The sequence below is a fragment of the Mus musculus genome, chromosome 10, assembly GCF_000001635.26.
Source record: "Mus musculus strain C57BL/6J chromosome 10, GRCm38.p6 C57BL/6J".
NCBI classification, from domain to species: Eukaryota; Metazoa; Chordata; class Mammalia; order Rodentia; family Muridae; genus Mus; species Mus musculus.
The window spans coordinates 42423138-42449581 of record NC_000076.6 but is presented as its reverse complement, the minus strand read 5'-3'; the positions used below and the strand labels follow the sequence as shown (position 1 = coordinate 42449581).

The window sequence follows — 26444 nt, the reverse complement described above, 5'->3', positions numbered from 1 at the left end:
CTGGTTTTTTCATCCTTTGGGAGGAGACTTCATGGCTTGTTTGTAAGGAAGCGAGACTGGGCATCTAACTATAGCCACGTTTCATGGAACGGTGCTTTGCTCGACAATGGGAGGGTGGCACTTGCCATGGTGTGTCTGTTCCATGTCTTGGCCGAGGAAGTCTCACCCAGTGATGTGGTAGCAAGATGCCCTGGTTTGTGTGACAATGTAGCACCTATAGTTATGTGCAGTGCATTCCACTTGAGGACAGTAATTACCGTTACTTGACCACATGGGGTGTGTGCACAAACGGTTGTGAAGTTGTATGCAAAGCTGTGTGTTGTGATGGACTCTGACTTCCCACTCATCAACGAGTCTAGCTCACTTTCATTCCTTCTCACTCTGCGTGTGTATATGGTGTGTGCTTGTTCACCAGGGAGATTCCAGTGGCACATTGTGAGCTCTGCATGGCTGCAGTGGTGATGGAGACGTATAGTCAGAGTTTCAGTTTCTTTAAAAATCCAGTGATGCTATGTGAGTCCCAGGTTTTGTTTTAATTCCAGGTGTGGGATAGGGGGCTGCTTCAGTTTGTCCACAGCCACTATAATTGGCTTGTGTTCTAGAAAGGGCATCGCTTTTTGCCAGCTGCAGATAGTTTAATTCTGGGGACTCTGGAGAGGGGGGAAAAAAAAAAGCCAGAGCCCCGGAGGGTCTGGAGGCACTTAGAGAAAGAGAAGACTTCTGCTCTCCCTGCTGCTCCTGGTCCCTGCTGCTCACATTTGTCAGGTGGTCCTGACTGTGAAGATTGGACTTGTTGCAAGGAACACTTCTCCCCTAGTCAGGAGGAAGGAGCCTAAAGAGATCCACGCCCTCCTTTCCTAACCTCCCTTCTCTCCTATCTAGTGCTGGGGCGGGGGGCGGGGGCGTCGGAAGGGAGGCAGAGCTATAAGAACCCAGTTAAACACTACAAACATACACCAACAGAGACCACAATGGGCTGTCCTGATTTTCTTTTGCTCTTTGAACTATAGTGACCCTGCTCTCCCTGGACACTGGCTTGGCTTGTAAGTGGAACAAAGGAATGCAGGCAGTGTCTCGTCTATCGTTTCCTCTCATTCATCCCATTTGCCACACTCTGTCAGGACTGTTCCTAACATATGCATATTTTTGTTTCTTTGAGACAAAGTCTGGTGATATAGTGTCCCCTTCTCTGCCTCCCAAGTGCTGGAATTAAAGATGTGTTGCTTCACCAGCTTTGGGGACCATCTTAGGTTGCCCACATGTGCCTTTATTAAATACTTTCTTTTCTTGGTCTTCTTGGGTCTGTAGAATCAAACTCAAGGCCTGGCATAAAGCAGGACCTTAGTGTCCAATCCATGTTTATAGAGTGAATGAGAAAAATAAGTAACAGAGCCCTCACAGGAGATGCATAAAATAATTCTGTGTGGATTTGAAGGCAGTTGTGGTAGCTTTGGGCCTATCCCATGTGTACCTGTGAGTTCTTGTTTCTGTGTCTGTCTCTGGGAATGGTTCCTTAGTGATAGTTGTTGCTGGATATTTGATCACATTGTGAACCCCAAGATTGTGTTATTTACTGGAAAAAAAAAGCTGTTTCTGGTGGTGTGGCTCAGCTCTAGCACACACCTTTAACCCCTCCGGCTGGAATACTGAAGCTTCTAGGACGAGGTCGAGATTAGGAGACGGAGGCAGTAAGGCTCCGAGATGACATTTGTTTCAGGAGGATAAAAGTTACAGCTACAAATAGTTCTTTTTTTTTAAGATTTATGTATTTATTTTATGTATATGAGTACACCGTAGCTGAACAGATGGTTGTGAGCCTTCATGTGGTTGTTGGGAATTGAATTTTAGGACCTCTGCTTGCTCCCATTGGCCCTGCTCACTCAGTCCTTGTTTGCTCCAGCCCAAAGATTTATTTATTATCATTAATAAGTACACTGTTGCTGTCTTCAAACATACCAGAAGAGGGTGTCAGATCTCATTACGGGTGTTTGTGAGCCACCATGTGGTTGCTGGGATTTGAACTCAGGACCTTCGGAAGAGCAGTCAGTGCTCTTACCCTCTGAGCCACCTAGCCAGCCCTACAAATAGTTCTTACTAGTATAGAAGATGCCTGGAATCCCAGGGTCATCCTCCAACTGAGAACCTCATTCAGAGTAAGATGCTGTCTCCCCCCCCCCACCCCCATCACTTCCTTTTAGTGATTTCCTGGTCACTTTGAGGCATATGCTCATGTCCTGGGTGTCCAATTGATTTGTGGGAGACGGGGGAGAGGTGGAGAGAGGGGCACGGTGAGGGGGCATGCCAAAACCAGAGTTTCAGATAGGAGCAAGAGACCAGGGAGGGTTTGCTTGAAAGTTGCTTCTTGTCACTTGTCTCCCAGTGGCACCTAGGAGTATTTAAAAGTCCTTGTTGCTGGACCTAAGTTCCCAGCACTAGGGAGGGAGAGGAAGAAGGATCAAAGCCTGAAGCTAGCTTAGGTTACCTAGCAAAACCTTGTCTTAGAAAGGTTAAAATCATTTATGTTTGTCTATTCTGTTATCAGAGATTGAGAGTTGTATTGCTTCCTTAGTATAGACTGGGTTTCTCTCTGCTTGCCAGGCTGGTCTCCAGCTCTTGGCCCCTAAGTAGGGGGCTTCCTGAGTAGGTAGAACTGTAAGTGAATACCATCAGGCTCCACTAGTTCCTCCCTCCCTCCCTCCCTCCCTCCCTCCCTCCCTCTCTCTCTCTCCCTCCCTCCCTCCCTCCCTCCCTCCCTCCCTCCCTCCCTTCCTCCCTCCCTCCCTCTCTTTTCCTTCCTTCTTCCTTCCCTCTCTCCTTCCCTCCCTCCCTCCCTCTCTCTCTCCTTCCCTCCCTCTCTCTCCCTCCCTCTCTTATCCTTTCTTCCTCCTTTTCCTCTCCCTTCCCTCTCTCCCTCTCTCCCTCCCTCCCTCCCTCCCTTCCTCCTTCCCTCTCTCTCTCTTTCCCTCCCTCCCTCCCTCTCTCCTTCCCTCCCTCTCTCTCTTACCCTTCCTTCCTCCTTTCCCTCTCCCTTCCCCCTCTCCCCTTCCGTTGGATGCTTAAGTCCCACAGTTTAGTAAATTAACTTAAAATGCAAATCGTGAGAATCGGTAGGTAGATCAGCGGCACATTCAGGGCTGTGTCTACACAAGAGGAGCGCTGTGCAGGTGTGAACTTCTGAGCTTACCATGTCCTGTCAGTCCACTGCAGCAGCTTTTTTCGATGACAACATTAAGCCAACAGGACTGGGTTTGAGCGTGTGGGAGGTGAAACATCCCTGTTCTGTCTACAGCTCCATGACTGGCTTCTAGATGCTGCTCTGCAAGCCATTTCTTGTGTGTGTTGTAGAATCCGAAAGCCCCTTTATTTAGATACTTAAATACACTTAATTATACTAGTAAACCGAGCAAATTGATGTACTTTAGGTTAGGAGGGCTCTTTTGAAAATCAGCTAAAGCCATTAAAAAAAACATTTTCATTTAAGGAAAGTTTATGGATGCTAACATATAGTTCTGCTTTTTTTTTCTTCTTCTTTTTTTAAAAGATCTTTAGAAACCTGAAGGATGTACTTTTATCAAAAGTGGTCCACGTGGAGAAGGCTGTAACGCCAGTTTTTAAACGATGTAATTATCCTCAGCATTCCAGCTGGAATCATTGTCTCTGATTCCGCCATTTGGGGAGATAATAATGCAGTCGTGGGGAAATGGGGGGAAACAGGAAAAGTAATATTCCTGCATTTTAAACAAACTGAAAACAATACTTTTTATCTTAACAGCAATACCCTTCTTATCTATAGTTCTAATGGAAACTCTGCTGGAGTAGTAGGGCAGATAATCCAGAGAGGCAGAGGTGTGCCTTTTAGTTTAGAGCATTGATGAGAACCACCATGGATCATTATGGGTAGGATTAAAAAAAAAAGACCTTTATTTTTTGAGACAGTGTCTTGCTATGTAGCCCAGACTTGCCTTCCATTTGAGATCCTCCTGCCTCTGCCTTCTGAGTGCTGGGATTACATGGTTGTATTATGCGCCTAGCACCTTGGATTATTCTTAATGTTAAAAATCTTAGCCAGGTGTGGTGGCGCACACCTTTAATCCCAGCACTCAGGAGGCAGAGGCAGGCGGATTTCTGAGTTCGAGGTCAGCCTGGTCTACAAAGTGAGTTCCAGGACAGCCAGGGCTACACAGAGAAACCCTGTCTCGAAAAAGACAAAAGAACAAAAAAACAACAAAAAACAAAGAAAAAAATTTTAATGACATAGAGAACAAAAGATGAGATCTAAATCATTAAATGTAAGTATTTGGAATGGTCGCTTTGCATTTATAGCAGTTAAAGCAAAGGAGTAGTTTGGAAAGCAAATATCTAGAACATCAGTATGCAGGTGGGTTTTCTGTTGTCTGCGTGGTTTTGGAGACAGGATTTCAAGTGGTTCAAGCTGGTCTTGAACTCACTGTGTAGGTAAGGATGGCCTTGAACCTTAACTTTAACCTTTACCTTAACCTTAACCTCTCAAGAGCTAGTGTAGGTGTGAGTTACCATGCATGGCTTGATTTTTAAGAAACAATTTTAGAGCCAGGCATGGTCCCGCTTCTGTGTAATCCTAGCAGAGGGAGAGGAGGACCTCTGAGTTGGAAACCAGCCTTATCCTCGTAGTGAATTCCAGGCAAGCAGAGACTACCCTGAGACTTTGCTTAAAATCTCTGAAGAAAGAGATTGAGAAAACACTAGAAAAATGGAAAGAAACTCCACGTTCATGGGTTTGCAGAATTAATATTGTGAAAAGAACCATCCTACCAAAAGCAAATTACAGTGTTGAGGTCCATGAAATGCCCCACAAACCACTCAGACACTGATCTCAGTCACACAGGGATGGTTTATCAAACACACACCCTGGAAATGATCAGCCAGGGCTGCAGTTTCACAAGGGAAGACACCTTCTAGTTTCTCTATGGAGAAGCAGGAGCCAGTGTCTGAAAATGGCAGGGGTGTAGCTTAGCTTTGAGGAGACTGAGAAGGTTCCAGAGAACCATTCAAGAGAGAGTAGACTAACTAGAAGTTCTTGAAAGCATTGTTGTGTTGGTATAGAGTTCAGTTGTGCTGCCGGGAATCGAACCCTGGGCCTTGTGCATGCTAGGCTATTGTCTGCTGCTGAGCTTTAGCCCGGGGCTAGATACAGATCTAAAGTTGCTTGAGCTTAGTAACCTACTGGGATTAATTATTTTTATTTTCTGTGGGCGAGTGTTCTATCTATCCATCTACCTATCATCTCTCTCTCTCTCTCTCTCTCTCTCTCTCTCTCTCTCTCTCTGTCTGTCTGTGTGTGTGTGTGTATCACATAGTGCCTGATACATGAGGAGGCCAGATATGTGGATTCCCCTGGAGATAGAATAAATTGGTGGTTGTTATTCCTTGTGCATACTGGGAATCAAACCCAGTCTTCTGCAAGAGCTGCAAGTGCTCTTAACCTCTAAGCATCTCTTCACATCCCCCCCACTCTGCCATGCAAGTTTTAAATAGTTTTATTAAAGTATGTTTCTATGTTTTTGTTATTAGTTGTTACGGCTAATATCAATAGGTCTATATAGGAAAGTATGGCATGTATGGGGCTCAGGAGAGTCAAAGCATAGAGGTCCAGGAGGACCGTGCTTCCTGAGAATCAGGGCAGACTGTTGTGTGTGACATCATTTAAGGGACTGTGGGAGAGCTCTGTGGGTATGTTTGCTAGCAGCCAAACTTGATGACCTGAGGTTGATCTCTGAGACTCACATGGTGGATCAGAACTGACTCTCAAAAGTTGTTCTCTGTCCTCAACACAAATGCTGTGAAGTGCACACCCCCTCTGCTTACTCACAGAGAAGCATATAACTGCAATACAAGTGTAAATGTCATTTAGATAGACTATGCTTTTATATATTTGAGTACACTGTTGCTGTCTTCAGACATACCAGAGGAGGGCATTAGATCCCATTACAGATGGTTGTGAGCCACCATGTGGTTGCTGGGAATTGAACTCAGGACCTCTGAAAGAATAGTCAGTGCTCTTAACCACTGAGCCATCTCTCCAGCCCCTAGATAGACTATGCTTAACATTTATTGGTTAGATGGTATCCAGGTTTTTTTTTTTTGTTTGTTTGTTTTTTCGAGACAGGGTTTCTCTGTATAGTCCTGGCTGTCCTGGAACTCACTTTGTAGACCAGGCTGGCCTTGAACTCAGAAATCCGCCTGCCTCTGCCTCCGGAGTGCTGGGATTAAAGGCGTGCGCCACCATGCCCAGTGGTATCCAGGTTTTATTCTTACTTTAATTAATTTTGTTATTTGAGACAGGGTTTCTCTGTATAACAGCCCTGGCTGGGCCAGAACTAGCTTTGTAAGACCAAGCTGGCCTCAAACTCAGAGATCAGTTTGCTTCTGCCTACTGGGTTCTGTGATTAAAGTCATGTGCCACCTGACATCCAGCTAGCATCTAGGTTTTAAATTAAGTAGTCAGAACTTCTCTATTTGTTTATCAGTATTTATTTATTTATTTATTTATTTATTTATTTATTTATTTATTTATTTGGTGATGCTGGGATTTAATCTAGGTCCACATAGATGGGCAAAGCTCTACCAAATAGCTATATCTCATCCTTAGTTTTTTTGAGACAAGTAGCCCAGGCTAGCCTTGAACTCAAGATCCTCTTGCTTGAGCCTCTAAGTGCTAGGATTGCTATGGATACCTAGAAGTATCTCTTTACCATTTAAAAACATGTGAGGTCCAGTGTGGGCCTGGCATCTTGCTACAGGCTCTCAGTCCCAGCACTCACGGCAGAGGCAGAGAGGCAGAGAGGCAGAGAGGCAGAGAGGCAGAGGCAGAGGAGGCAGAGGCAGAGGAGGCAGGGAGGAGGCAGGCAGATCTTTGTGATTTTTTTTTTTTTTTTAAAGATTTATAATTTATTATATGTAAGTACACTGTAGCTGTCTTCAGACACTCCAGAAGAGGGAGTCAGATCTCATAACTGATGGTTGTGAGCCACCATGTGGTTGCTGGGATTTGAACTCCGGACCTTCGGAAGAGCAGTCGGGTGCTCTTACCTGCTGAGCCATCTCACCAGCCCCGATCTTTGTGATTTTAAGGCCAGCTTGTCTACATAGAGAGTTCCAGGCCAACCAGGGCTATATAGTAAGACCTCTCTCAAAAACCAAAACATTCTTGCCCCATAAAAATTCCAAACCAATCCCAAATTCAATTTAATTTAAGAAGAGGAATGGGAAGTAAATATGAATTTTCAAAAAACTAATAAAGTATATTTTAAAATATATAAAGCAGTGTTACATAAACTGTATATGTAGCATGTAAAAATCTGACAGGTGCTCTTTCTAAAACATATGTGTTATTGAATAGGAAGGAAAAAAAGAAGACAGATCTATAAATGCTTCTTCCTGAAGTACTGAGCATGGAGTCCCAGCCATTACATTTGCTAGGAAGCATCCTGTCATTGAGATGTTCATCCCATCCTCAGTGCTACCTTTGCTAGAAACGCTGAGCCCCAGTGAAGCGCTCCTTCCAACCTTGTTGTTTTTCTAACTTAAATTTTGTTTATTTAGTGTATACTGATAGCATTGTGTGAACAGTACTGTTGAGGCCTGAGAATCACCACACAAACCACTCAGACACCAATCCCAGTCAAACAGAGCTGGTTTACTGAATGCACACCACAAGACTGACTGATCAGGGTTGTAGCCTACAGAGCTGACTATGACCAGGAATGTCTCCCAGGGCCAGTTTATAAAGGCAAAACCCACAATGAGCCCATATACATGTGCAAGAAGTGCTGCCCAGTGGTCAGCTCCGACTCAAGCTATTTTGGCTAGCTAGATAGGATAGTTCTAACTGACAAAGATTCTGATTGGTCCTAAGTGGAGCTTATGGTTGTGGAATTTATTAGGATTAAAAACCTCTGAACATAACAGGCTATATGGTCAGCTTGACCCTGCTCTGAGGCAAGCTATTTTTCTGTGTCAGTAACAAAATGGCCTGACTGGCAGGAATGGAACAAAATGACTGCAGCTATGTAGGGGGAGCCAGCTTCAACAAATACCAGAGAAAGAAAAACTAGTCAAGGTATGGTGGCTTACACCTTTAATTCCAGAACTGGGGACCTTTGAGTTCAAGGCCAGTCAGGTCAACATAGCAAGTTCCAGGCCAACAAAGGCTATGCAGATACAGGGGTATACTGTCTTTAAAACAAACAAACAAACAAACAAACAATCAAACACCCCAAAACAGCAATAATAATAAAAATTATTCTTACAGAATGTATTTTGAAGAATTATGAATTACAACACCTACATTGGGATCCAGGAGTCACCCCCTCAAACCACAGAAACTCCAATCTCAGTCAGACAATGATAGCTTATTTATATTTATTTATTTATTTTAAGATAAGTTCATTAAAGCATCTTTATTTTTAGATTTGTATCTAGAAAGTTAAATATAATCCCATTTTATAACATCACAATATTTAATCCCATAAAAAATCTCACAATATTTAGATTATGTTTTACTTGTCTGTCTGTCTGTCTTTCTCTCTTTTCCTTTCTTTTCTTTTCTTTTCTTTTCTTTTCTTTTCTTTTCTTTTCTTTTCTCTCTCTCTCTCCCTCCCTCCCTCCCTCCCTCCCTCCCTCCCTCCCTCTCTCTCTCTCTCTCTCTCTCTTTCTTTCTTTCTTTCTTTCTTTCTTTCTTTCTTTCTTTCTTTCTTTCTTGTTTTTTATTAGATATTTTCTTTATTTACATTTCAAATGTTATCCCCTTTCCTGGTTTCCCCTCCGAAAACCCTCTATTCCTTCCCCCCCTCCCCCTGCTCACCAATCCACCCACTCCCACTTTCTGGCCCTGGCAGTCCCCTATACTGGAGCATAGAACCTTCATAGGACCAAGGGCCTCTCCTTTCATTGGTGCCCGACTAAGCCATTCTCTGCTATGCTACATATGCAGCTGGAGCCATGAGTCCCACCATGTGTTTTCTTGGTTGGTGGTTTATTCCCAGGGAGCTCTGGAGATACTGGTTAGTTCATATTGCTGTTCCTCCTATGGGGCTGCAAACCCCTTCAGCTCCTTGGGTCCTTTCTCTAGCTCCTCCATTGGGGTCCCCGTGCTCCATCTACTGGATGGCTGCGAGCTTCCACGTCTGTATTTGTCAGGCACTGGCAAGTGATATTTTATTGAGCATTCACTCTAGGATTGATTAATCAGGGCTGAAAATCAGACTTGGAGCTGACTGTGACCATGAGTCAGAATTCTATGGAGCTTTCAAGCCTGAAATCCACAAATATCTGTACCAAGTTACTTCACCAGTTGGGATTTAGGAATAGGCAGCTTCCTTAGGAACATGTCTTCATTGGTTGAGGTATTCTACTATGGCAGGGGACTTGCCTTGCCTATCACTCATGTTTTAACTTGCCAACCAGGATGTCAGTTACCCAAGTGCATGAGTGTTTCTGCCAAGTAGGATGTTAATTCCCAGGGAGGTCTTGGGAACTTAAAACTTTACTCAACCACTACTCAAAGTAGAACTGTTATCCCAAATGGGTTCTTATAGTGGTACAGGTGTCTCTCTTATATTGGGGTTATCCCAAGGGCAGCTTATGAAGGCAAAAACCATAAAAGCTCGTCCAGAGGTGCAGGAAGTGCTGCCTGGTGGTTGGTTTGGGCCCAAGTTTATTGCAGCTAACTATACAAAGCAGTTCTAACTGACCTCGATTGTGATTGGTTTCCAAGAGCACCAAAGCACAGAACATAACAGAATATGCCATCAACTCAGGCGTGAGAAAGTTTCCTAGTAACGGTAGTAACAGTATAAAATGGCTGGCTAGACAGGCAGCAGCTACCTAGGCCTTGACACCCCAGTTTTCTAACACAGAAATGCTTTCAAAAGATTTCTAGCTGGACAGTGGTGTGCACACCATTAATCCCCATACTCAAGGAGGCAGAGGCAGGCAGATCTTTGTGAGTTTGAGGCCAATCTGGTCTACTGAGCAAGTTTCAGGACAGCCAGGGCTGCATAGAGAAACCCTATCTGGAAAACAAAAGAACAAAAACAAAAACCAAAAAAAAAACCAAAAACCAAAAAACCAAAACAACCCCCCTCAAAAAAACCAAATCCAAATGAGACAGAGAGAGAGAGAGAGAGAGAGAGAGAGACAGAGAGAGACAGAGAGAGACAGAGAGAGAGAGAGAGACAGAGAGAGAGAGACAGACAGACAGACAGACAGACAGAAATATTTAACATTGCAAATATACATTTAGAGACTTTTTAGGTTTTATATTAGGTTTCAAATTATGACATTGTTCTAAAATTGTTTAAGGGTGTAATCCTTTTTTTGTTGGCAAGTTGAAAACCAAATGACACAATGTTTCACACAAAAAAGAAAGAAGGCAAACCTCAGATGTTGGCAGGTGGGAATCTGTTTTCAGCTGTGTCTTAAGAGTAGTGACTTGCAGGGGACATAGGGAAGCTGTGCATGAGTTGGAATCAAGGCAGAGAAAGCACGCTAGCCTGGCCTGTACCAGGGTGTGGCCTGCATCAGGAGATGGATTAGTAGAGTTGTGAGCCCATGGGTGATACAACAGAAACAAGAGTGTTACCGGTTGGATTCTGAGTTGTGCTTTCAGGTTTTGCGCTTTAAGGCATAGTCTGATTGTATAGTGGAGACTTCCTCCTGCCTCAGCGCCCTGTGTGCTAGGATTACAGGTATCTGACATGCTAGCTATCTTAAGCATTTCTCACGACACAGCTCAGTGGTAATAAGTGTGGACACAGTTCTCTGTTTTACTGTATCACTTCTACCCATCTCTTCATGTTACACAAATGGGACGCTGTGTCCTCTAAACAGTGGCTCCCCACCTCTGCTTCACCCTGATGACACGGGTCAGAAGTATTTTATCATTATGTGTCTAGCTTATTTTACTAATACAATGTCCTCAAGACTTATCTGTGTTGGGGTCTATCAAGAACACCTCCCCTTTAAAGGCTGCATGACATTGTGGCTTTGCAGACTTTCACACCAAGTTTTTTCTACTTATTGTATATAATTGCCTCCTTGATGTCCTATATATAGCACAGTTGGGAACATTATGTATATATGATTATATGTAATTATTTGCATGGTAGAAAATTTGTAATTTGTTCTTAATTTGCAGCTTTTTTCAAGGAACAAACCTCCAAAGGGCCTCTATGTTTATGGAGACGTTGGTAAGTGTTAAAAAAGTGTTGGGTGGGCCAGTCAGGAGGTTCTGCAGCTTTCCCTCAGGATAAAACTTCCGCGTCCACACCTCTCAAGTCCCAAATTGGAGAACAGGATGAGGAGTCTGACTTGAGAGTGAGGGACAACAACCATCAGCTTCCGCCATTGATGCTCATAGGCTGGGGCTGCAGGTTAAAGCAGAAGCAGTGTCACACAAGACTGTAAATACACTTACACTGGGGCGCCCCATAGGACGGAAGTCATCTGTAGTCGACTAGGCAGCCAGGGTCTCAGTACAGTGCTGCTCTCTAAGCCTGCCTCTTTTTAAAGCGGGCTTATTCCTTTTCCCTTTTAAATTTCCACGCACATTTCTATTCATGATCTAAGTGTTAGAGTAATGACCTGGTTGTTACTATTGTCTCCCCAGAACTCCTGAAGCAGGGTCTTATGAACTCCAGTGGTCCCCCTGTCTCAGCACCACCCTGTAGTTTCCCTTACATTAGTTAGTAGACACACTTAGGGTCTCAGCGGCAGCAGTTCCACGCTCTCTGACTTCTGTGCATTGAGCAGACTTGCCTTTTCTCAGCTCCTCTGCTGGTCCTTGTGAGTTTCCAGATGGGCAGTGCTCCTCACTCACATTGGGTGCTCCTCACTGTTCTGTGCCTGGGGCACTGCTCAGGGCCCTCACTCTGGCTGACTCTTGTTCTTTGGGAGAACATCACAGTTCCAGAACCTTCCCTTTCATGTTCAGTCATTGCAAAAGATCTGCTCTTTGTTGTTCCTGTTACCTTAACCACTGAACCAGAAACGGAGATGGTTAGTAAAGACTTATACAGAAGGGCCTGACAAACAAGACTGGTGAAAGTTGCTGGGAGTGTCTGACTGAACGGAGATGCACTATGAATAATGCATCAGAGGTCTTGAAAAAACTAGCCACGAAGGAGGAAGATCTGGAATCCTAGCACTCAGGAGGCTGAGGCAGGAGGAGCGGGAGTTTGAGGCTAGCCTGGGCTATGTTGTAAGGTCTTGTCTTGAACAAAACATAGAGGAAAGAAGGGAGGGAGGTGGGCTTGGTTGAGGGTGGGGGAGAGATACAGAGACAGAGGGATAGAGAGAGTCAGAGGGACAGAGACAGACAGAGACAGAGGGACAGACAGAGGCAGAAAGACAGAGGGAGAGAGAAGAGAATATAAATATGATCAGGGATGTTCCATGCAGGCTGGAGCATGTACCCGCTGTTTAAAATACCTTTATAATACAGAGAGGAAGAGAAACCAGCCTTGTACTTTGAGGATGTTTGATGCAGGCTGGAGCACATAACCATTGGTTAAAATACCTTTATATTACAGGGGGAAGAGAAACCAACCTTGAACTAGGAAGTGAGATAACTTTTGTTGGCCAACACCCATTTAGAATACTCAGAAAAGGGGTAGTAATAAAAAGTGTCAAGTTCTCATTTGGGGGGCTCTCTGGCTGGAAAAACAGTCTCAGAATGCCTCCTTAATTAACTCTTATTCTTCGCCCTCCCATTTGGACTCGAGAATCAGCTGTCAAATCTAAGGAGATTCACAGGGAAGGAGGGAATCTGCTTCCTAACCCCACTGGCTACCGTTCATTTCCCCACTGTCTTGTGTTCTGTGGTGCCCACAGGAGTGTACTCTTTTTTCATAGATTGGTAGAAATGAGGGACTTGGGTAGACCCTACATCCAGGGAACCTCCCCAGGATTGTTTTTAAGTTGGTGGATTAACATTGTAGCTCAGCCTTCAAGAAAACTTGTAGTATATTTTATTCTCAGTCAGGGGTTTCTACACTGCCTTTGATCATTTAGTTCCCAGATAAAGGACACAAATCTTTCATATTTATTATATGCCTTTAAAGCACTAGGGCTGGGCAGATACCTAACCTCTAAGCCACCAGTGTCTACTTCCCCATCCATAACCCTGAGTTATGGCCTGGATGTTCCACCAGGACTGCTCTTAAATCCAATTGAGCCCGCATGACTGTGTTTTCATGACTCATCCACCCCATGGCATTTTCTCCTCTCTCTACCTTCTTCTTTTACCCCTCATGGTCCTCCTCAGACCCAAAGCTCAGGGACCAAAACACTTCCCACCTCTCTTCAGCCCAGCTATAGGCTGTAGACATCTTTATTCAACCAATAGTTTTAAATTAAGGAGCAAGGTTACTGTCTCAGTTAGGGTTTTACTGCTGTGAACAGACACCATGACCAAGGCAACTCTTCCCCCGCCCCTCCAAGATATATAAAAAGACTTTATTTGCAGGGGAACAGGAATTTAATCAAACAAGCCAAATCCCATGTCATCATCCGACTCCTCGGACTCCTCCTTCTTCTCATCTTTCTTCTCCTCTGCTGCAGTGGGGGCAGAACCAGCAGCAGGTGCTGCAGAGCCAGGGGCAGCAGAAACAGCCACAGCCCCACCAGCAGGCACCCTGGACAGCTTGCCAACACCTGCACCAATTTTTAGCATCCCCAGTCCCTGCTCACAAAAAAGGTTTTCACATCCTGGTAGAAACCATAAAATGACCCCATTGCCAGCTTCTGAGCGTGTTCAGGAGTGCTGCAGGCACTAGCCTAAAATGAAAAGGCCTTGCACAACTCTGGCAGTCAGTGTTTCTAGGATGCTCTGGTCCATCAAGGCAACTCTTATAAGGACAACATTTAATTGGGGCTGGCTTACAGGTTCAGAGGTTTAGTCCATTATCATCAAAGCAGAAGCATGACAGTATCCAGGCAGGTATGGTGCAGGAAGAGCTGAGAGTTCTACATCTTCATCTGAAGGCTGCTGGGAGAAAACTGTTTTCCAGGCAGCTAGGAAGAGAGTCATAGTGCCCACGCCCACAGTAACACACTTCCTCCAACATGGGATCCACACATGATCTTCTGGGATCTTTCAAAGGGCTTGTATCACTTGTCCAGCTCTGCCCTCTATAGTACTCTAGGCTCTGGTTGACTCTACTCCACTGTTGGTGCTATTCCTGGTGATCATCCCATGATACTGGCATCTCCAATACACTTCCACTGAAATTAGGCTTCACCGATAGCCTCTCATAGGCTCCCTTCACGGTACCAAGCTTCAACTTCTTTGCATGACCCCTCAGTCCTGGGCCATCAACTGCAACTGGGGCTGCACCTTCACCAATGGCCATGTCTGGCATCTCACAGTGCTAAGCCTCAGCTTCCCTCTATGACCCCTTCATGCCTTCAAAACCAGTACCACCTGGGTGACTCTTACACATTACCAAGTGCAGCCACAGCATGGGGTACAACCTTGGCTATCTCTGGAACACAGCTTCTTTGTGCTCTCAGAAAACACTTCCCAGAAGATTTCACCTTAGTGATGCTGGTTTCTTCTTAATCACTGCAAATTTCTTAGCTCCAGCTAACCAGTATCAATAGTCCCAGTAGTGCCTGCTATTCTTGACTCTAAAGCTAGAGCCACATGGTGAACCTTCTGAGTTCTGCTGCTTGCTGGGGCTGGAACATGGTCTTCCTTATTCTATTACCAGCTTTTAGTTTTCCAACTCCCTCAATGCCTAAGCTTGGCTGTCCTGAAATTTCTCTGTAGATTGACCTTGAACTTGGAGATCTGTATGTCTCTGTCTCCTATATGCTGGGATTAAAGGTGTATACAACCACATCTGGACTTAAGCTTTTCTTCACCTAGAACTTGCTCTATTCCAGGCTGGCCTTGAACTCAGAGGTCTGCTTGATTTTGTCTCCTGGGATTAAAGGTATGTACCACCATGCCTGAGCCTAAGCTTTTCTTTTTTTTTTTAAATTTATTTATTTATTTATTTATCATTATACATAAGTACACTGTAGCTGACTTCAGACGCACCAGAAGTGGGCGTCAGATTTCATTATGGGTGGTTGTGAGCCACCATGTGGTTGCTGGGATTTGAACTCAGGACCTTGGGAAGAGCAGTCAGCTCTCTTACCTGCTAAGCCATCTCTCCAGCCCTGAGCCTAAGCTTTTCATGGCCACTGTTCCTTAAGATCTGGATCAAAAGCCTGTGTCTTCCAGCCTCAAGATCTGAATCACAAGTGTACCCTCCATTTCTGGATTGCAATTCATTCCAGATTAAAAGTCCAAACTATTTCTTGTTCAACTGCAAATACAAACATACAAACATGAAGTTTAGTTGGATAGGATCTAGCTCTGAGAGATCACCACTCCCTTAATCTCTTTATCTCCTTGAACACAGGATTCAGCTCCATTGCACTTCCTGGTGCCCTATTATTACTTAAACCACACATTTTGTATTTTTTTCTTTCTAAGCTTGCTATGATTCGTCATAATGCTCTTTGTGAGACTAAACCACAGCATAGGGGCTAAACTAGATTGTTTTGAGACCTCCTTTGTCAATGCAATTAATTTGACTCTCTTCACTTGGGCCTCAGGCAGACTGTTTGGACAAGGGCAAAAGCAGAGACTACTTCACCAAAACATCCTAAGAACAGTCTCTAGGCCACATACTAAAATTCTCTAGAGTCATGCTTCCACAGTTCAAATTACCCTCAGCAACAAAGTCTTCCATATTCCTACTAGGATGGCCCATTAAGCCTCACTTAAAGCATTCCACTGCTTTCAAATCCAAAGTCTCTAAATCTACATTTTTTTTTTCATACGAAAGCATGGTTGAGCCCACCACAGCAATACCCCACTCCTGGTACCAGCTTCTGTCCTAGTTAGGGTTTTACTGCTGTGAACAGACACCATGACCAAGACAACTTTTACAAGGACAACATTTAATTGGGGCTGGCTTATAAGTTCAGAGGCTTAGTCCATTATCATCAAGGTAGGAGCATGGGAGCATCCAGGCAGGCATGGTGCAGGAGGAGCTGAAGGCCACAAGGAGAAGACTGGCTTCTAGGGAGCTAGGATGACTTTCTTAAAATCCACACCCACAGTGACAACCCACAATGACAGACTTCCTCCAACAAGCCTACACCTACTCCAGTGAGACTACACCTCCAAATAGTGCCACTTTCTGGGCCAAGTGTATTCAAACCACCACAGTTACATAGCATCACTTGGTGTAGGTGAAGATTTCCTCATCCCTGGGGGCAACCAGACCTTGGGACCAATATTTAGCATTACAATACATAGCAACAGACCAAGCTTCAACAAAAACTATTTTCAGTAATAGTATTTATATTTAGCTCATTACCTCCAGAGGCTGAAAGCCTGTAATGGTAATGTGGTGGTGGTGGTGGTGGTGGTGGTGGTGGTGGTGGTGGTGATAATGATTTGTGCCCTCATTCTTGGCATGTAGCTGGTTCTGTCACAAGCCTTTGACCAGAAGACAATGTCAAGGCAAAAACTCAGCTCCCAGCTCAAAGAGAGGAAGAGGCCATTGCTTTCTGGACCCATATGAGCATCCAGAGCCTAAAAACACAGATTCAGGTTTCCCAAACACTAGGCTCCACTGTGGAAGTGCTTACACAAGATTCTTGTGGTTTCAGAACAAAGAAAGTTGTACATAAACACATTGGTGGGGCCACAGGTGTTTGGGCTATAGTCAGGCAAGACAAGTGTGGTAGGTTTGAGACCTAGTAACATTCCTAAGTTTAGGGTTAGTTGTCAGCTAATAAGTTTTAAAGTTTTGATAGTCACAAGGATGTTAGGTCAGATATAGGTGTGGACTATGGATGGCTTTCAAAGGATCTAAAATTAGCTGAAATAACTTCTCTCTGGTTTGTAACATTTTAACACACCTTAATCTTGAAATTTATTCATTTATCCTTGTAGAATCTTTACCACAGGTGCATCTTTCCCTCCCTCCCTTCCTCCTTCCCCTCCCTCCTTCCCCTCCCTTCCTCTTTTCTTTTCTTTTCTTTTCTTTCTTTCTTTCTTTCTTTTTTTTTTGGGAACTTCAGTTCTTACTGCAGTGGTGCCAGTAGGGTTAATGATCTGTCTGGAGTATGATTTGGAAGCACATGTTCTCATCCCTACCCAGAGCAGCCTGGGAAGCACATGTCCTATTGTCCTTACCCAGAGTAGCCTGGGAAGCACATGTCCTATCATCCTTACTCAGAGCAGCCTGGGAAGCACATGTCCTATCATCCCTACCCAGAGCAGCCTGGGAAGCACATGTCCTATGGTCCTTACATGGAGCAGCCTGGGAAGCACATGTCCTATCATCCTTACTCAGAGCAGCCTGGGAAGCACATGTCTTATTGTCCTTACATGGAGCAGCCTGAGAAGCACATGTCCTATCATCCTTATCTGGGGCAGCCCGGTGCATTCTACCCCCACATTGAACTCCAGAAGCTGCTGAGACTGGGGCTGGAGGGGAATGGAAAACACACTTACAGCCTTGTCTGCAGGGGAGAGAAGGAACCATGAGGGATATTCTCCAGGAGTTGTTTAGTCTTCTTACTATAGGACTTTACTGTAAGCACTCAAAGCTTTAGATTGTCAAAGTTGATCCCCTGGCAATACTCCTCTCTTGAGAAAACAGCAGTTTTAATTTATGAATCTTAGAATAAAACGACATCATGAGTGTGGTAGATGTTAGTGTCAGACTCCTTCCATTTCTCCGTAGGTCCTCTGGCCTCCTCCTCACCACTTGATGGGACTTCTGTTGAGCATCTGCCCCGTGCCCAGCAGTGTGTCGCTTTGGGGATGTAGTGCATAGACAGATGAGCCATTGCTCACTTGAAAGTTTATTCCTAGTTTCCACTTCCCCCATTTTCTTCAGCCTTCAATCCTTGGAGACCACTGTCCTCTTTTGGGCTGTGAGTCTGAATACTTTAGGCTCCTCATGGAGAGGGAATCACTTTCATATCTGGCTTGTTTTAGTTATTAAAATATCTTCAATATTTATATATCTTGTCCTCTACACCAGATTTTTTTCTCCTAGAGTCTTTGTTGTTATGGTCTTCCCACTTTTAATTTATTAGTATAGTTTAAAACAAACTTTATAAGGTATTAGTTTGAAGTGAGGTAATTTGAAGAATATATCATGAATAAACTAAAAATATTTTTTCAGGGGCAAAAAAAGAAAAATCCAGCCACACATGAATTCTTCCTCTTCAGGGCTGAATAATATTCCCTCTCCTGTGCATACCACAGATGGTTCTCTATTCATCAGAGGGTGTTTTGAGCCAGTCCACCTTTCGTTACTGTGAATAATGCTGTTGTGAACATTAATGTATAGACCTTTGTTTATCTTCCCCTTCCAGCTATTCTATATACTCCAAAGTGGAGTTGCTGTGTAATGGTTGTATTATATTTAATTTGGGGGCCTGCCATATTGTGCCACAGTAGTTGGCTGTGCCATTATTGTGCCTACCAGCAGAAAACAGGAGTTCAGTCTTTATCTTGCTGTTGCTTTTTTTTGAGATGAAGTCTTTTTTTTTTTTTTTTTTAAAAGATTTATTTATTTATTATATGTAAGTACACTGTAGCTGTCTTCAGACACTCCAGAAGAGGGCGTCAGATCTCGTTACAGATGGTTGTGAGCCACCATGTGGTTGCTGGGATTTGAACTCCAGACCTTCAGAAGAGCAGTCGGGTGCTCTTACCTACTGAGCCATCTCACCAGCCCTGAGATGAAGTCTTATTTAATCTGAGCTAGCCTCAAACTCAGTGCATAGCTGAGACTGGCCTTGGGGTTCTTGGATTGTAGGTGTGTGCCACAGTGACTTGTGGTTGAGTACCTCTATGCTCTGGGCTCCCCCAAATGCCCCTCACATACCTTTCTGGAGCCTGGCTCAAGATGGCATTGAAACCGAACATTTGAATATCTACAAGAAAATGTCTCCAAGGTCCCTTAGGGAAACTCACATAAGTGACATGCTGTGTGCTGCTGCTTCCAGCCGTTGCTTTGTGTTTCCTCTCATATATTCATATATATTAAATATATACACACATATATGTACATATATGCTTTATTAATTATATTACTGAATTAATTATATAATTATATAAATTGTATAATTATATAGTTAATTATATAACTTATATAATATATACATATTGTACTGACTAGTTTTGTGTCAACTTGACACAGCTGGGGTTATCACAGAGAAAGGAGCTTCAGTTGAGGAAATGCCTCCATGAGATCCAACTCTAAGGCATTTTCTCAATTAGTGATCAAGGGGGAAAGGCCCCTTGTGGGTGGGACCATCTCTGGGCTGGTAGTCTTGGGTTCTATAAGAGAGCAGGCTGAGCAAGCCAGGGGAGGCAAGCTAGTAAGGAACATCCCTCCATGGCCTCTGCATCAGCTCCTGCTTCCTGACCTGCCTGAGTTCCAGTCCTGACTTCCTTTGGTGATGAACAGCAGCATGGAAGTGTAAGCCGAATAAACCCTTTCCTCCCCAACTTGCTTCTTGGTCATGATGTTTGTGCAGGAATAGAGACCCTGACTAAGACACATATTAATGTAATGTAATATATATGTGGGTATGTATATGTGTATGTGGGTATATGTATGTACATATATGTATATATTAATGTTTTCAGTGATTTAGTTTCTGGTTTATTAATTTCTTAATTTTTATTTATTTTATTACATTTCCTTTCCACTTGCTGTCTTTCCTGACTTTGTGGAATAGGATGAATCCCTGTTGATTTTAAAGTGTTACATTCTAATAGAAGCATTTCATGAAATTACCTCTAAGCACAGCTGTTGCCTTTCATGTCTTGTACATCTAGAAGCAGGGTGGAAAGACTGGAAGTGAGGAAGCTGTGGGAAGGGAAAGGAACCCTCTGAGATAGCCTGTCCTGAGACACCTCGGTGTTCCTCTGAGATACTCTGTCCTGAGACTCTCGGTGCTCCTCTGAGATAGCCTGTCCTAAGACACCTCGGTGTTCCTGTGAGATATTCTGTCCTGAGACTCTCAGCACTTGCTCCTCAACCTCCTGGGGGCTGGGATCCCAGGTGCAGGTCATGGTGCCCATCTTTTCCATGAATCAGTTTTCCTACTATTGTCTAGACATATGATTTGTCTAATTCATATAATAACTGCAGCTTTCTTATGAGGAGTGCTTTGGGGCAGGGCTTCTCAGTTTTTACTTTTATTTTATTATTTTTTTAATTTTTGAAAATTAATGAATTAAACATGTTCCTAGTGTTCTGCCTGCATTTATATCTGTGCATCACATGCATATAATCCTACCAGAAGATGGTGTTAGAACCCCAGGACCTGGAGTTATAGATGATTGTGAGCTGGCATGGGTGCTGAGAATTGCACCAGGGTCCTCTGGAAGAGCAGCCAGTGCTCTTAACCTCTGGGCCATCGCTGACGCACTCAGCTTTTACTGTAAACACACATGTTCAGGTATCATGAAGAGAGTCTGTGGTTTTTACTTTTTGCTCATTTATCTCAGCGAGTTAGGCTAGCTTCCAACTCACATGATGACCTTGCTCTGTTTTTTGTTTGTTTGTTTTGTTTTGTTTTGTTTTTTGAGACAGGGTTTCTCTGTATAGCCCTGGCTACCGTGGAACTCACTCTGTAGAGCAGGCTGGCCTCGAACTCAGAAATCCAGCTGCCTCTTCCTCCCAAGTGCTGGGATTAAAGGCCTGTGCCACCACTGCCCGGCCTGACCTTGCTCTGTTTCAAGCCCATTTGAAAGAGAGTGTGCACACATATCAAGTTCAAGTATATATTCCTCACATTTTTGGTTAGAAATTCAGGAGCTTTTCTGCATCAGTGTTGCATGAGTAGAATTCGAAAGTTCCCTGCTTTACTCTTTCTGGTAAAGGTAATGATTGAGAATCCACGGTCGCTTATTCTAGCCAGAAGTACTGCACCAAAGCTCTTGCAGAGTCAACTGAAGTGAGCCTTTTAATGGAAAGTCTGACTGGGAATTTCATTTTCACATACAAAAACCCCTGGCATTGAAATGACATGGCCTGATGTTTTCTGGAGTGGAGGAAAGCTTTAAGATGAGTCTGTGTCTTCCTGCTTGCTGAGCTGCCTTTGAATTTTAGTAATTGCATCTCCTGATATGTGTGTGTGTATGGGGCAGGAGAGGGGGAGAGAAAGAGAGACGTGGGAGGAAAGGAGAGGAGGAGGAGGGAGGAGAAAGGAGGAGGAAGAGGAAGAAGAGAAGAAGGGAGGAGGGAGAGAAGAGAAAAGGAGGCAGAATAGGAAGAGGAGGATGAAGAGGAAGAGGAGAAGGAGGAGGAGGAGGAGGAGGAGGAGGAGGAGGAGGAGGAGGAGGAAGGGGACAAGATCCCTAGATGCTGGTTTGGCTTGCTGACTTATGGGCCCTGTCTATGTCTCCCGGGTGCTAGGTTTTCTGGGAGAGAAGAGAGAAACAGTTTTGCTCTTGCCTGTGTCAGGTGACTGGCATTCAACTGCTGGCACAATTCTAGGGAGTAACATTTTCAAGTTTGAAAACTAGATAATTCAATTCTAAAGATGGATTATCAGAGTTTCTGAAGTAGGGCTCAGTTTTGAAAAACATGTTCTCAGTGTTAATTAGAACAAAGTATTATAATTGACCATTTCTTCTGAATTTATTGTTTAACTTTAAACTTCCTTAAAAAAACTTATTTGTATCTATTATTGTTGAGTATGCCTGTGATATGTGTGTATATGGGAGTGGTGTGTGTGTGTGTGTGTGTGTGTAAGTGTATGTGTATGTGTGAGTGAGTGTATGTGTGTGTAAGTATGTGTGTGAGTGAGTGTGTGTGAGTATATGTGTGTATTTGAGTGTGTGTGTGTGTGTGTGTGTGTGTGTGTGTGAGAGAGAGAGAGAGAGAGAGAGAGAGATCAAATGCAGGGTATTAGAGTTGCATGTCAAGTGTAACCTGCAAGCTTGCCTGCTGAGCCATTTTGCCAGCTGAAAGAACCTAGTGGGGAAACCCCCACTCAATTCTTGATTTGGTGTGCACCAAAGAATTATGAAAAGACTGTCTTGATGTAAATACACAAGGTAGTTTAATGGCGGAGCTCCGAGTCGGAAGCGTATCTCATGCAGGAGACAGTGGATTCGACCACAAGGCTTGGAAGCTAGGGGTTTTTATAGAAAAGGGTCTGGGTCTGGGGGAGGCGTGGTTTCACATGATTGGTCCATTTAAACATCAGCAGACTACATGCAGATAGAGGTAACAGCAGAGCATCTGGTTAACATTTAACTTAGGTCAGAAGGGCGGGAGATAGGGAGGCGCCGGGCCAGTCTGGACATTCTTGTATGTCTTCCCTATCTTTATGGCTAGTTGGTTCCTGGGGTGATTTTACAGCCTTTGTTCTTTGCTCTAAGCCCAAAAAGCCCTCCTAACTAGCAAGCCGCATGAGTCATGGACCTTGAATAAACTTTCTGTCTAGGGCTCTGAAGTCTTGAATTTAGTTTTCTTTCTTTCACCAGCCACCTCTCTTGATATTCTTACTTCTAATTTCTGAATTTCCCACACTTCCCACTATGTAGTAACACCAATAGATTAATTCATTCTAATGTCTTTCAGAAGAGAAGATGGAAGAATAACCTATAAGTCATGCCAGGTTATGGGCATACCTCTTAATGTTGACTACAAACAGGACTGTGACAAAAAAGAGACAATCAGGCTTTGAGAGCCAGTTTAGCAGGGAAAACAAGCGCCTCCTCCATCAGAGCAGAGCTACAGCCTCCTCCATCGGAGCAGAGCTACAGCCCTCCTCCATCGGAGCAGAGCAACAGCCTCTGGCTTCCCAGCGGAAGAGCAGTCTCATTATCCCAGAGCTAATGAACAATCATTAGTGTAATCAGCACATGCTGTTCAATGGTATGCCTCAATTTTTTTATTTTTATTTTTAAGGTACAGGAAAAACAATGGTGATGGACATGTTTTATGCATATGTGGAAACGAAGAGAAAGAAGCGGGTCCATTTTCACGGCTTCATGCTGGACGTGCACAGAAGTAAGTCCAGGTTCTCAACAGCAGTCCTCAGTGCGAGGCCTGCAAAACCAGTCTCCTCTCCAGTGAATGAACATACAAGTGGTTAAAAGACAGAAAACAAACAAAAAACCGAGGCTTCTGCTGGAAGTGAGATTTTCTTTGCTACCTTTTGTTCCATGGTATATGGAAAAAGGGAGGGAATCTAGGGAGTGTTCTTAGGGCCAATTCAGTGCTGCATAGCTAGAGCGGAGAGGTTAGGCTTGGTGGACTGGTAAAGCCATTGTTGCTTCAGGAGGTTTCCTTGTGAGCACGGCAGTGCCTACCCTGGAGGCACTCAGTTTGCATTTGCATGTGTTTACAGGTCTTTCTGCCTTTCTTGGGTTTTTAAATTTAATTTTATTTTGTTTGAGATAAGGTTCTCTGTGTAGTCCTGGCTGTTCTGAAACATGATCTGTAGACCAGGCTGGCCTTGGTCTCAGAGATCTGCCTGCGGCTATCTCAGAGTTCTGGAGTCAACGGTGGGAGCCACCATGCCAGGCTTCTTACTTACTTTTTGAGACGGCTGGATATACTTTCTGACCCTTCTGCATCACCTTCCGTTGGCGGATCCAAGTGTGTTCCATCTTGCCCATCTCCTGGTGTTTGAAGATTATTTCATTGTCTGTACCGTGTGCCCGTTGGCTATAGCCCCTGGATAGAATAAGAACATCCCCCTTTCCCCTCCCCTACCAGTACTTTTAGCGTTTGGTCTGAATATCATGACTAAGCAGGAATGGCTTGAGTTTTGGGTTGGAGATGAGAGAACGCTCTGATCAGATGTGCTGGACAAGATGTGCACTTCCCAGGCCGATTTCCTGTCTCTGCCCTGCTCTGCTCTTCAACCTCAGGATCATCCAATCATCGGATGCATTTGTCTGCCTATCGCTGCCGCACATAAACTGATCCCAAATGAGACAAATGACTTTCATTTTTCCCTTACAGTTTTAAGACTATAATATTTGAATAACTTGTTTTGAAGTAGACATAATGGAATTCCTTCCAGTAATCGAATTGGAATGATTAAACTCCATTGCATGTGGAATTTAAACTTAATTTTTATGTCCAAGTTAACTTTCATTTAGAGACTAAAAATACGTTCTGGTTTCTTAAAATTTTCTATTAATACAACATTTTGTCTGTTTTATTTCAAACATCTAAGGGATACACCACCTTAAACAGAGTTTGCCAAAAAGGAAGGCGGGATTCATGGCTAAGTCATATGACCCGATAGCTCCCATAGCCGAGGAAATCAGTCAAGAAACTTCTCTCCTATGTTTTGATGAATTTCAGGTAAAGTGGAGATTTTTCTCTCTTTTTTTTTTAGATTTACAATTGTGTGTGTATGTATGCTAGTGTGTGTGCATACACGCACACAGATGGGGATGTGCATGTCAGTATGAGTGTTCACCAAGGCCAGAGACATTGGGTTCTCTGCAACTGAGGTTACAGGTGGCTGCAAGCTGCCTGACTTGGGTTCAGAGAACAGAACTCAGGTCCTTGGCAAGAGGACTTAGCACTCTGAACTGCTGAGCCATCTCTCCAGCCCAGAGTGGCATATTTAATAATGTATGAATATTTACATTTTGCTCCCGGTATTTTCATTATTTTATGAATGGATTTCACATATTCCTTGTTTCTAGTTCATTTTTACTGTCTTGTTTAGAGTTTCACAAGCTGTGGCCTACTCAGGATAAATCGGGCCCTGCTTTTGTGTGGCTACTGAGAAAAGAAACACTTTATTGTGCTTTAAGATCTATTTTCTTATTCATTCATTTGTTTGTGTGTGTGTGTGTGCACACTGCATGCCCCACCCCCCATGTACACACTTGCAGGTGGTCCTGGGGGCCAGAAGAGGGCGTCAGATCCCTGGAGCTGGAGTTACAGGTGGCTGTGGTACTGGGAACTGCACTTGAGTCCTCTGCAAGAGCAGCAAGAGCATTGGCTTCGTAGCCATCTCTCCAGCCCTGGGTTTATGTTTTATGTGGTATCTGAGAGAAGAAGGAGGAGGAGGAGGTAGAAAAAAAAAGAAGAGGAAAAGGAGGAGGCATAGAATCAAAAATAGGACAGAGAGCCTATGTGACATGGAAAACCTGAACACTAAGTTAAGAGGCATCTGCTGACTTATAAGTTATAGTAAATGGCATGTTTCCCTTCTTCTATACCACTCGTTATATAATTATAAAGTAGTGCTTGAGTTTTAAAAGCAAGTGATTGACACATCTCATTTTAAACTTGGGGGTACAATTTGTGATAGAGTATGGTGGTTTGAATGAGAACTGTTCCCTTAGACTTGTATGTTTGAATATGGTGGTGGAACTTTTTGAGAAGGATTAGGAGGTGTGGTCTTGTTGAAGGAAGTGTGTCACTGGTGGGGCAGGGTGAGCTTTGAGGTTTCAAAAGCCCATGCCATTGCCAGTTAGCTCTCTGTGTCTCCTAGCAGATCAAGATGTGAGTTCTAAGCTACTGCTCCAGTACCATGCCTGCCTGCTGCCATGCCCAGTGGTCATGGACCCTAACTTTCTGCAACCATGAACCCCAAACCACTTGGGGAGGAGGGATCTTTCTTTTTCTCCAGTCATATTAAGACAGTTTGCCAATTCACCCTTATAATCTAAAATAACAAAGGTCTTTTGAGGCAAGGTTTTTTTCAGAAGAGCAAGTACTCCTTGCCCCTCTAAAGAGCTAAATTAGGCACATTAATGCATGCAGAAGGAGAGATCTCATTTGGCTATTCTGAAACTGGCACTGTGTTTAATAGTTATACTGCTTCTAAGAATGCCAGGCCATGATGATTAGTGTATTCTTAGGGCTTCTATAGCTGTGCTAAAACACCATGGACAAGGTGACTTATAGAAGAAAGGGTTTATTTGGATTGCTATCTTATAGGAATGGCCTGTGATGGTGTATTGGAGGTGATAGGTGGCAGCCAGCTAGTGCAGCTGCTGTGACCTCACATTTGAACCCCAAACAGAAAGCAGAGAGCTAACTCAAAATGGCACAAGTTTTTTGAAACCTCAAATCCCCCTGTCCCCTAGTGACATACTTCCCCCAACTAGACCATAACTCCCCACTTCCAGTGACATACTCCCTCTAGCAATATAAAAACTCCCCACTCTCAGTGACATACTCCCCACAGCAAGGCCATATATTCTAATCCCCCACAACGGTCACCACCTGGGGACCAAGTCAGTCTTCAAATGCCTGAGACTTATGGGAGCACCTCATTCTAATTACCATAGTCAGAAAGGGCCATAGCTTCTCATTGTCCATTGTTATCCTCTTAACTAACATAGTTCTAAATATGTTAATCGGTGGAGTTAACTTTTTATT

General features: G+C 43.9%; 1 protein-coding gene across 5 annotated transcripts in view; it reads left to right on the top strand.

Annotated features, from left to right (window-relative positions):
- Window positions 1-26444, top strand: part of Afg1l (AFG1 like ATPase) — a 165985-nt gene that overhangs the window by 28984 nt on the left and 110557 nt on the right. For 3 of the 5 annotated variants that reach the window (XM_006512698.1, XM_017313883.2, NM_145743.2), the window contains exons 3-5: window positions 11177-11228; window positions 22995-23096; window positions 24274-24404. In XM_006512698.1, coding sequence (XP_006512761.1) covers window positions 23009-23096; window positions 24274-24404 — 219 coding nt within the window. In that variant the 5' untranslated portion in view covers window positions 11177-11228; window positions 22995-23008. The remainder of the gene's footprint in view (window positions 1-11176; window positions 11229-22994; window positions 23097-24273; window positions 24405-26444) is intronic. The other 2 variants (XM_030245011.1, NM_001359297.1) reach the window with 1 other exon arrangement.